Source organism: Oncorhynchus kisutch, linkage group LG28, assembly GCF_002021735.2.
Source record: "Oncorhynchus kisutch isolate 150728-3 linkage group LG28, Okis_V2, whole genome shotgun sequence".
Classification (NCBI taxonomy): Eukaryota; Metazoa; Chordata; class Actinopteri; order Salmoniformes; family Salmonidae; genus Oncorhynchus; species Oncorhynchus kisutch.
Window position 1 is genome coordinate 47,473,988 of NC_034201.2, and position 12,053 is coordinate 47,486,040.

General features: G+C 45.0%; 1 protein-coding gene across 1 annotated transcript in view; it reads left to right on the plus strand.

The window, feature by feature from the left end:
• The first annotated feature begins 8,187 nt into the window (after positions 1–8,187).
• The window catches only part of LOC109887472 (globoside alpha-1,3-N-acetylgalactosaminyltransferase 1), a 77,685-nt gene continuing 73,819 nt past the window's right edge, over positions 8,188–12,053 (plus strand). Inside the window, exon 1 of the mRNA XM_031808601.1 lies at positions 8,188–10,681. Coding sequence (XP_031664461.1) covers positions 10,597–10,681 — 85 coding nt within the window. The 5' untranslated portion in view covers positions 8,188–10,596. The remainder of the gene's footprint in view (positions 10,682–12,053) is intronic.

The window sequence follows — 12,053 nt, forward strand, 5'->3', positions numbered from 1 at the left end:
AATGACATCACAATACCACATAATGACATCACAATATCACATAATGACATCCCAATACCACATAATGACATCACAATACCACATAATGATATCCCAATACCACATAATGATATCCCAATACCACATAATGACATCACAATACCACATAATGACATCCCAATACCACATAATGACATCACAATACCACATATTGACATCACAATACCACATAATGACATCACAATACCCCATAATGATATCCCAATACCACATAATGACATCACAATACCACATAATGACATCACAATACCCCATAATGACATCACAATACCACATAATGACATCCCTATACCACATAATGACATCACAATACCACATAATGACATCCCAATACCACATAATGACATCACAATACCACATAATGACATCACAATACCCCATAATGATATCCCAATACCACATAATGACATCACAATACCACATAATGACATCACAATACCCCATAATGACATCACAATACCACATAATGACATCCCTATACCACATAATGACATCACAATACCACATAATGACATCACAATACCCCATAATGATATCCCAATACCACATAATGACATCACAATACCACATAATGACATCACAATACCCCATAATGACATCACAATACCACATAATGACATCCCTATACCACATAATGACATCACAATACCCCATAATGACATCACAATACCACATAATGACATCACAATACCACATAATGACATCACAATACCCCATAATGACATCACAATACCCCATAATGACATCACAATACCCCATAATGACATCACAATACCCCATAATGACATCACAATACCCCATAATGACATCACAATACCCCATAATGACATCAAATACCCCATAATGACATCACAATACCCCATAATGACATCACAATACCCCATAATGACATCACAATACCCCATATTGACATCCCAATACCCCATAATGACATCCCAATACCCCATAATGACATCACAATACCCCATAATGACACCACAATACCCCATAATGACACCACAATACCCCATAATGACATCACAATACCCCATAATGACATCACAATACCCCATAATGACACCACAATACCCCATAATGACATCACAATACCCCATAATGACATCACAATACCCCATAATGACATCACAATACCCCATAATGACACCACAATACCCCATAATGACATCACAATACCCCATAATGACAAAGCAAAAACAGCTATTTAGACATTTTTTCAAATGTATGGAAAAAAAACCTGAAATATCAAATTTACATAAGTATTCAGACCCTTTACTCAGTCCTTTGTTGAAGCACCTTTGGCAGCGATTACAAGTCTTCTTGGGTATGACGCTACAAGCATGGCACACCTGTATTTGTGGAGTTTCTCCCATTATTCTCTGCAGATCCTCTCAATCTCTGTCAGGTTGGATGGGGAGCGTCGCTGCACAGCTATTTTCAAGTCTCTCCAGAGATGTTCGGTCGGGTTCAAGTCCGGCCTCAAACAAAGCATTTGTTTTTAGTGAGTCCTCCAGATCAGAGGCAGTAGGGATGACCAGGGATGTTCTCTGTTTAGTGAGTCCTCCAGATCAGAGGCAGTAGGGATGACCAGGGATGTTCTCTGTTTAGTGAGTCTTCCAGATCAGAGGCAGTAGGGACGACCAGGGATGTTCTCTGTTTAGTGAGTCCTCCAGATCAGAGGCAGTAGGGATGACCAGGGATGTTCTCTGTTTAGTGAGTCCTCCAGATCAGAGGCAGTGGGGATGACCAGGGATGTTCTCTGTTTAGTGAGTCCACCAGATCAGAGGCAGTAGGGATGACCAGGGATGTTCTCTGTTTAGTGAGTCCTCCAGATCAGAGGCAGTAGGGATGACCAGGGATGTTCTCTGTTTAGTGAGTCCACCAGATCAGAGGCAGTAGTGATGACCAGGGATGTTCTCTGTTTAGTGAGTCCTCCAGATCAGAGGCAGTAGGGATGACCAGGGAAGTTCTCTGTTTAGTGAGTCCTCCAGATCAGAGGCAGTAGTGATGACCAGGGATGTTCTCTGTTTAGTGAGTCCACCAGATCAGAGGCAGTAGGGATGACCAGGGATGTTCTCTGTTTAGTGAGTCCACCAGATCAGAGGCAGTAGGGATGACCAGGGATGTTCTCTGTTTAGTGAGTCCACCAGATAGTAGTACTATAAAGTATTTTTTACTTAAGTACTTTACACCACTGAACATCAGTTCACTGAATGACACCCGATCCACCTTAGGATTTCCTGGCTAAAAGTAGGGCACTCTAAAGTGCCACCTTAGGATTTCCTGGCTAAAAGTAGGGCACTCTAAAGTGCCACCTTAGGATTTCCTGGCTAAAAGTAGGGCACTCTAAAGTGCCACCTTAGGATTTCCTGGCTAAAAGTAGGGCACTCTAAAGTGCCACCTTAGGATTTCCTGGCTAAAAGTAGGGCACTCTAAAGTGCCACCTTAGGATTTCCTGGCTAAAAGTAGGGCACTCTAAAGTGCCACCTTAGGATTTCCTGGCTAAAAGTAGGGCTCTAAAGTGCCACCTTAGGATTTCCTGGCTAAAAGTAGGGCTCTAAAGTGCCACCTTAGGATTTCCTGGCTAAAAGTAGGGCACTCTAAAGTGCCACCTTAGGATTTCCTGGCTAAAAGTAGGGCACTCTAAAGTGCCACCTTAGGATTTCCTGGCTAAAAGTAGGGCACTCTAAAGTGCCACCTTAGGATTTCCTGGCTAAAAGTAGGGCTCTAAAGTGCCACCTTAGGATTTCCTGGCTAAAAGTAGGGCTCTAAAGTGCCACCTTAGGATTTCCTGGCTAAAAGTAGGGCTCTAAAGTGCCACCTTAGGATTTCCTGGCTAAAAGTAGGGCACTCTAAAGTGTCACCTTAGGATTTCCTGGCTAAAGTAGGGCACTCTAAAGTGCCACCTTAGGATTTCCTGGCTAAAAGTAGGGCACTCTAAAGTGCCACCTTAGGATTTCCTGGCTAAAAGTAGGGCTCTAAAGTGCTACCTTAGGATTTCCTGGCTAAAAGTAGGGCACTCTAAAGTGCCACCTTAGGATTTCCTGGCTAAAAGTAGGGCACTCTAAAGTGCCACCTTAGGATTTCCTGGCTAAAAGTAGGGCACTCTAAAGTGCCACCTTAGGATTTCCTGGCTAAAGTAGGGCACTCTAAAGTGCCACCTTAGGATTTCCTGGCTAAAAGTAGGGCACTCTAAAGTGCCACCTTAGGATTTCCTGGCTAAAAGTAGGGCACTCTAAAGTGCCACCTTAGGATTTCCTGGCTAAAAGTAGGGCACTCTAAAGTGCCACCTTAGGATTTCCTGGCTAAAAGTAGGGCACTCTAAAGTGCCACCTTAGGATTTCCTGGCTAAAAGTAGGGCACTCTAAAGTGCCACCTTAGGATTTCCTGGCTAAAAGTAGGGCACTCTAAAGTGCCACCTTAGGATTTCCTGGCTAAAAGTAGGGCACTCTAAAGTGCCACCTTAGGATTTCCTGGCTAAAAGTAGGGCACTCTAAAGTGCCACCTTAGGATTTCCTGGCTAAAAGTAGGGCACTCTAAAGTGCCACCTTAGGATTTCCTGGCTAAAAGTAGGGCACTCTAAAGTGCCACCTTAGGATTTCCTGGCTAAAAGTAGGGCACTCTAAAGTGCCACCTTAGGATTTCCTGGCTAAAAGTAGGGCTCTAAAGTGCCACCTTAGGATTTCCTGGCTAAAAGTAGGGCACTCTAAAGTGCCACCTTAGGATTTCCTGGCTAAAAGTAGGGCCTCTAAAGTGCCACCTTAGGATTTCCTGGCTAAAAGTAGGGCACTCTAAAGTGCCACCTTAGGATTTCCTGGCTAAAAGTAGGGCACTCTAAAGTGCCACCTTAGGATTTCCTGGCTAAAAGTAGGGCACTCTAAAGTGCCACCTTAGGATTTCCTGGCTAAAAGTAGGGCTCTAAAGTGCCACCTTAGGATTTCCTGGCTAAAAGTAGGGCACTCTAAAGTGCCACCTTAGGATTTCCTGGCTAAAAGTAGGGCTCTAAAGTGCCACCTTAGGATTTCCTGGCTAAAAGTAGGGCACTCTAAAGTGCCACCTTAGGATTCCTGGCTAAAAGTAGGGCACTCTAAAGTGCCACCTTAGGATATCCTGGCTAAAAGTAGGGCACTCTAAAGTGCCACCTTAGGATATCCTGGCTAAAAGTAGGGCACTCTAAAGTGCCACCTTAGGATATCCTGGCTAAAAGTAGGGCACTCTAAAGTGCCACCTTAGGATTTCCTGGCTAAAAGTAGGGCACTCTAAAGTGCCACCTTAGGATTTCCTGGCTAAAAGTAGGGCACTCTAAAGTGCCACCTTAGGATTTCCTGGCTAAAAGTAGGGCACTCTAAAGTGCCACCTTAGGATTTCCTGGCTAAAAGTAGGGCACTCTAAAGTGCCACCTTAGGATTTCCTGGCTAAAAGTAGGGCACTCTAAAGTGCCACCTTAGGATTTCCTGGCTAAAAGTAGGGCACTCTAAAGTGCCACCTTAGGATTTCCTGGCTAAAAGTAGGGCACTCTAAAGTGCCACCTTAGGATTTCCTGGCTAAAAGTAGGGCTCTAAAGTGCCACCTTAGGATTTCCTGGCTAAAAGTAGGGCACTCTAAAGTGCCACCTTAGGATTTCCTGGCTAAAAGTAGGGCTCTAAAGTGCCACCTTAGGATTTCCTGGCTAAAAGTAGGGCACTCTAAAGTGCCACCTTAGGATTTCCTGGCTAAAAGTAGGGCACTCTAAAGTGCCACCTTAGGATTTCCTGGCTAAAAGTAGGGCACTCTAAAGTGCCACCTTAGGATTTCCTGGCTAAAAGTAGGGCACTCTAAAGTGCCACCTTAGGATTTCCTGGCTAAAAGTAGGGCACTCTAAAGTGCCACCTTAGGATTTCCTGGCTAAAAGTAGGGCTCTAAAGTGCCACCTTAGGATTTCCTGGCTAAAAGTAGGGCACTCTAAAGTGCCACCTTAGGATTTCCTGGCTAAAAGTAGGGCTCTAAAGTGCCACCTTAGGATTTCCTGGCTAAAAGTAGGGCACTCTAAAGTGCCACCTTAGGATTTCCTGGCTAAAAGTAGGGCACTCTAAAGTGCCACCTTAGGATTTCCTGGCTAAAAGTAGGGCACTCTAAAGTGCCACCTTAGGATTTCCTGGCTAAAAGTAGGGCTCTAAAGTGCCACCTTAGGATTTCCTGGCTAAAAGTAGGGCACTCTAAAGTGCCACCTTAGGATTTCCTGGCTAAAAGTAGGGCTCTAAAGTGCCACCTTAGGATTTCCTGGCTAAAAGTAGGGCACTCTAAAGTGCCACCTTAGGATTTCCTGGCTAAAAGTAGGGCACTCTAAAGTGCCACCTTAGGATATCCTGGCTAAAAGTAGGGCACTCTAAAGTGCCACCTTAGGATTTCCTGGCTAAAAGTAGGGCACTCTAAAGTGCCACCTTAGGATTTCCTGGCTAAAAGTAGGGCACTCTAAAGTGCCACCTTAGGATTTCCTGGCTAAAAGTAGGGCACTCTAAAGTGCCACCTTAGGATTTCCTGGCTAAAAGTAGGGCACTCTAAAGTGCCACCTTAGGATTTCCTGGCTAAAAGTAGGGCACTCTAAAGTGCCACCTTAGGATTTCGAGGCTAAAAGTAGGGCACTCTAAAGTGCCACCTTAGGATTTCCTGGCTAAAAGTAGGGCACTCTAAAGTGCCACCTTAGGATTTCCTGGCTAAAAGTAGGGCACTCTAAAGTGCCACCTTAGGATTTCCTGGCTAAAAGTAGGGCACTCTAAAGTGCCACCTTAGGATTTCCTGGCTAAAAGTAGGGCACTCTAAAGTGCCACCTTAGGATTTCCTGGCTAAAAGTAGGGCTCTAAAGTGCCACCTTAGGATTTCCTGGCTAAAAGTAGGGCACTCTAAAGTGCCACCTTAGGATTTCCTGGCTAAAAGTAGGGCACTCTAAAGTGCCACCTTAGGATTTCCTGGCTAAAAGTAGGGCACTCTAAAGTGCCACCTTAGGATTTCCTGGCTAAAAGTAGGGCACTCTAAAGTGCCACCTTAGGATTTCCTGGCTAAAAGTAGGGCACTCTAAAGTGCCACCTTAGGATTTCCTGGCTAAAAGTAGGGCTCTAAAGTGCCACCTTAGGATTTCCTGGCTAAAAGTAGGGCACTCTAAAGTGCCACCTTAGGATTTCCTGGCTAAAAGTAGGGCACTCTAAAGTGCCACCTTAGGATTTCCTGGCTAAAAGTAGGGCACTCTAAAGTGCCACCTTAGGATTTCCTGGCTAAAAGTAGGGCACTCTAAAGTGCCACCTTAGGATTTCCTGGCTAAAAGTAGGGCACTCTAAAGTGCCACCTTAGGATTTCCTGGCTAAAAGTAGGGCACTCTAAAGTGCCACCTTAGGATTTCCTGGCTAAAAGTAGGGCTCTAAAGTGCCACCTTAGGATTTCCTGGCTAAAAGTAGGGCACTCTAAAGTGCCACCTTAGGATTTCCTGGCTAAAAGTAGGGCACTCTAAAGTGCCACCTTAGGATTTCCTGGCTAAAAGTAGGGCACTCTAAAGTGCCACCTTAGGATTTCCTGGCTAAAAGTAGGGCACTCTAAAGTGCCACCTTAGGATTTCCTGGCTAAAAGTAGGGCTCTAAAGTGCCACCTTAGGATTTCCTGGCTAAAAGTAGGGCACTCTAAAGTGCCACCTTAGGATTTCCTGGCTAAAAGTAGGGCACTCTAAAGTGCCACCTTAGGATTTCCTGGCTAAAAGTAGGGCACTCTAAAGTGCCACCTTAGGATTTCCTGGCTAAAAGTAGGGCACTCTAAAGTGCCACCTTAGGATTTCCTGGCTAAAAGTAGGGCACTCTAAAGTGCCACCTTAGGATTTCCTGGCTAAAAGTAGGGCTCTAAAGTGCCACCTTAGGATTTCCTGGCTAAAAGTAGGGCACTCTAAAGTGCCACCTTAGGATTTCCTGGCTAAAAGTAGGGCACTCTAAAGTGCCACCTTAGGATTTCCTGGCTAAAAGTAGGGCACTCTAAAGTGCCACCTTAGGATTTCCTGGCTAAAAGTAGGGCACTCTAAAGTGCCACCTTAGGATTTCCTGGCTAAAGTAGGGCACTCTAAAGTGCCACCTTAGGATTTCCTGGCTAAAAGTAGGGCACTCTAAAGTGCCACCTTAGGATTTCCTGGCTAAAAGTAGGGCTCTAAAGTGCCACCTTAGGATTTCCTGGCTAAAAGTAGGGCACTCTAAAGTGCCACCTTAGGATTTCCTGGCTAAAAGTAGGGCTCTAAAGTGCCACCTTAGGATTTCCTGGCTAAAAGTAGGGCACTCTAAAATGCCACCTTAGGATTTCCTGGCTAAAAGTAGGGCACTCTAAAGTGCCACCTTAGGATTTCCTGGCTAAAAGTAGGGCACTCTAAAGTGCCACCTTAGGATTTCCTGGCTAAAAGTAGGGCACTCTAAAGTGCCACCTTAGGATTTCCTGGCTAAAAGTAGGGCACTCTAAAGTGCCACCTTAGGATTTCCTGGCTAAAAGTAGGGCACTCTAAAGTGCCACCTTAGGATTTCCTGGCTAAAAGTAGGGCACTCTAAAGTTGTATGTATATTTCACTGTGACATTATTTTGTACTTTTATTTTTTATTGATTTGAATGTACTGAATGTAACAAAAAAAAATTTAAACTACTAAATCAATGATTATTTTATGTCCTGTTCATCTTTACCCGTTAAACAATCAATCGGGTGCAGGTGGAAAAGGTTCAACAATAATGTCCTGAGAGACATGAGGAAACAAAAGGGTTAATATCAGAGCGGTGTAGATTACCCTGGATGGTTGGTTGGATGGTTACATTCCATGCCCATAATTAGGAATATAGATAATGAAATCTGATCTCAGATCTGTCGTTGAAGGCAACATGCGCCTCAAAGGGAGAGACGGAGGATAACGTTCATAGCAGCTCGCTGCCTCCATCTAGTGGATGGACACTGTTTATTTAAAGGCAAACACACACACACACACACAGAGATAGAGAGAGGTTAGTAATCTAATGCTTATGCATAATATCAAATCAATGTACAATTCGTGAACAAACACTCGGACGTGACTTTTCCCCGTATTAGCGCCGACTTTGCTGATAGCTACTTTGAGGAAAAATGTTTTTACTGCGACTGATATGTTTGTTCCACCTAGCTGTCGTTACACGAATCCACTAACTATACGACGCTCTAGATAACAGCATCTACAAAATTACTAAAATGTAAAAATGGGTGGGAACAAGGTTCGGGAAATCTGATCCTAGATCTGTGGATAGGTTAGTATCTAACGCTAGTGACATAGCGACAGATACAATATAGACAGTTCAATCTAGACCAGTTGACTGAAGCTGGCATCGAGACCGCTGGACTGAAGATGGCATCGAGACCGCTGGACTGAAGCTGGCATCGAGACCGCTGAACTGAAGCTGGCATCGAGACCTCTTAACTGAAGCTTGCATCAAGACCGCTGAACTGAAGCTGGCATCGAGACCTCTTAACTGAAGCTTGCATCGAGACCGCTGGACTGAAGCTGGCATCAAGACCGCTGAACTGAAGCTGGCATCGAGACCGCTGGACTGAAGCTGGCATCGAGACCGCTGGACTGAAGCTGGCATCAAGACCGCTGAACTGAAGCTGGCATAGAGACCACTGAACTGAGGCTGGCATCGAGAACGCTTAACTGAAGCTTGCATCGAGACCTCTTAACTGAAGCTGGCATCGAGACTGCTTAACTGAAGCTGGCATTGAGACAGCTGAACAGAAGCTGACTGGCATCGAGACCGCTGGACTGAAGCTGGCATCCAGACCTCTTAACTGAAGCTTGCATCGATACCACTTAACTGAAGCTAGCATCGAGACCTCTTAACTGAAGCTGGCATCGAGACCGCTGAACTGAAGCTGGCATCGAGACTGCTTAACTGAAGCTGGCATTGAGACAGCTGAACAGAAGCTGACTGGCATCGAGACCGCTGGACTGAAGCTGGCATCCAGACCTCTTAACTGAAGCTTGCATCGAGACCGCTGGACTGAAGCTGGCATCCAGACCGCTTAACTGAAGCTTGCATCGATACCACTTAACTGAAGCTAGCATTGAGACCTCTTAACTGAAGCTGGCATCGAGACCGCTGAACTGAAGCTGGCATCGAGACCACTGAACTGAAGCTGGCATCGAGAATGCTTAACTGAAGCTTGCATTGAGACCTCTTAACTGAAGCTGGCATCGAGACCTCTTAACTGAAGCTGGCATCGAGACAGCTGAACTGAAGCTGGCATCGAGTCCACTGGACTGAAGCTGGCATCGAGACCGCTGGACTGAAGCTGGCATCGAGTCCACTGGACTGAAGCTGGCATCGAGACCACTGAACTGAAGCTTGCATCGAGACCGCTGGACTGAAGGTGGCATCCAGACCGCTTAACTGAAGCTTGCATCGAGACCGCTGGACTGAAGCTGGCATCCAGACCACTTAACTGAAGCTGGCATCGAGTCCACTGGACTGAAGCTGGCATCGAGACCGCTGGACTGAAGCTGGCATCGAGTCCACTGGACTGAAGCTGGCATCGAGACCGCTGAACTGAAGCTGGCATCGAGACCGCTGAACTGAAGCTGGCATCGAGACCTCTTAACTGAAGCTGGCATCGAGAACGCTTATCTGAAGCTGGCATCAAGACCGCTGAACTGAAGCTTGCATCGAGACCGCTGGACTGAAGCTGGCATCCAGACCACTTAACTGAAGCTGGCATCGAGACCTCTTAGCTGAAGCTGGCATCGAGACCGCTGGACTGAAGCTGGCATCGAGACCGCTGAACTGAAGCTGGCTGGCATCGAGACCGCTGGACTGAAGCTGGCATCGAGACCGCTGGACTGAAGCTGGCATCGAGACAACTGAACTGAAGCTGGCATCGAGACCACTGAACTGAAGCTGGCATCGAGACCACTGAACTGAAGCTGGCAATCCAGACTGCTTAAGTGAAGCTGGCATCGCAACCGCTTTGTCCTAAAAATGCTTTCCAGTTTCACTGACGCGCAGCTAACTCGCTTGTGATGGCTGATGCGCCAAAAGCCTCCCTCACTCTTGTTTCACTTTGTAAAACAATGGATTGTAGCCCAATAACAAGGAACAGCGTTCCCGACCTAAGTCTGTTCTTTGTCATTGGGATACAATCCACAGCTACGCTATTTAAAAAAAAATGCCTTATCGTGGTGTAGTAGGCTATTCTGAATTATTTCTCAACAGACAGCAGTAATTATATAACTTTGGCAAATGTATTTACATTTATCAGTGGTGATGTAGTTCCCTCAGAAACTTTCTCGCGATTCTATTAGGAAATAAATGACGAAGTGCAACGCTGGAGAGATGAGAGTTGCAGGCTGATGTCTATCAGAGCAGAGAGAGAGGGAGAGAGAGAGATCATAGAAAGTGTATCTCATTTTTGTTTTGCGAGATATACTGGCGCGCTTCTCACACAGCCAAGGGTTGGCCTCACACATAAGTTACAATGTTGCTCAAACCAAATAGGCTCCGGAACAAAACAGTCCAAAACGGAGAAGATCCGGCTCAAATTAAGCACTGATGACGAGCGTTCAGATGGTGATGGTGAGGAGATTTTTAGTCTTCGGCAACTGTTGCTGTACCACAGCAAGTGAGCGAATGAGGGGTAAGTTGAAATATTTACATTTCAAGATGTACACCCATTGTTATAAACATAAGAAATGGATTATTGCACAGAGTAATCGCCGCATTGTTTGAACTTGATCGGTAACCGAAAAGTTGCTGGATTGAATCCTCGATCTGACAAGGTAAACATCTGTCGTCCTGCCCCACTGTTTACAATTTCCGTTTTATGGCTTTTATGTCATGTATTAAAGTCTCTGATACCCTGATGAAGACAGCTTGGCTGTCGAAACGTTGGTAATTACATTTTTGCATCTGTTTTTGCATCTGAGCTCCTAGTGTGTGAGGCTCTCTTTTATGTTCTAGTTTTCTACTCTGCTAGCCAGCACCTCGCCTAAATAGGTGTGCGTTTATTTTTCTTCTAGATGTATTAAAGTCTCACCTTGGTTAAATTACCACATTTGGGCTTTTAAAAGGGAACTTATGAAAGGCTGAACGTAAACGGAAGGCCTGCAAACGTCAATTATTCTATGAGGATATGATGAGAAATCACAACGTTGCGGACTACGCCTCAACTTTGATCCCAGAAAACTGACACAACTTGAACATTCTGTTTTAAAACAATTGATCGTGTTGTTGGTGCCCCTCTAATAGTGATATTATCGATCCGCAGATCTATTTGAACAGTTTTCACGATTCTTTACAGAAAATATAGACAAATATTGAATCCCAGATTGACAGTAGCCAACCCACACCAGTATTTCTGGTCAGGGGGCACTTCAAGGCAACTATTCTGAGACAGTCTACTGCTCCCTTTTCCTCATTTGAGTCTCTCCTTGATACTGTAGCTCACCATGAAGACCTGCCCCTTAGACGTGGTCCTTACTAGACTACTCAGAGGTCTACTGTTGGCCCCAACATTGTGTCTATTGTTAAAGTCTCCCTGACCTCTAGTTCCTTTCCAGACTAAATTAAAACTGCTCTGCTCCAACATCTTCTTAAAAATAGACCCCCCCCCCCCCTTACTCACTGAATAATTGACAAACCAAACTCTAAACTTCTTAGTATCAACAACTTATTTTTTTTAATTGTCGGGCTTCCGCTTACTTCACAGCACACAAACTGTTTCATTAAAAAACCGTAATGACTGCTAATGCCATTGAATGCTCTATCCTAGTTCTCTATCTCCTAGTTCTCTATCTCCTAGTTCTCTATGTCCTAGTTCTCTATGTCCTAGTTCTCTATGTCCTAGTTCTCTATCCTAGTTCTCTATCCTAGTTCTCTATCCTAGTTCTCTATCTCCTAGTTCTCTATCTCCTAGTTCTCTATCTCCTAGTTCTCTATCTCCTAGTTCTCTATCTCCTAGTTCTCTATCTCCTAGTTCTCTATCTCCTAGTTCTCTATCTCCTAGTTCT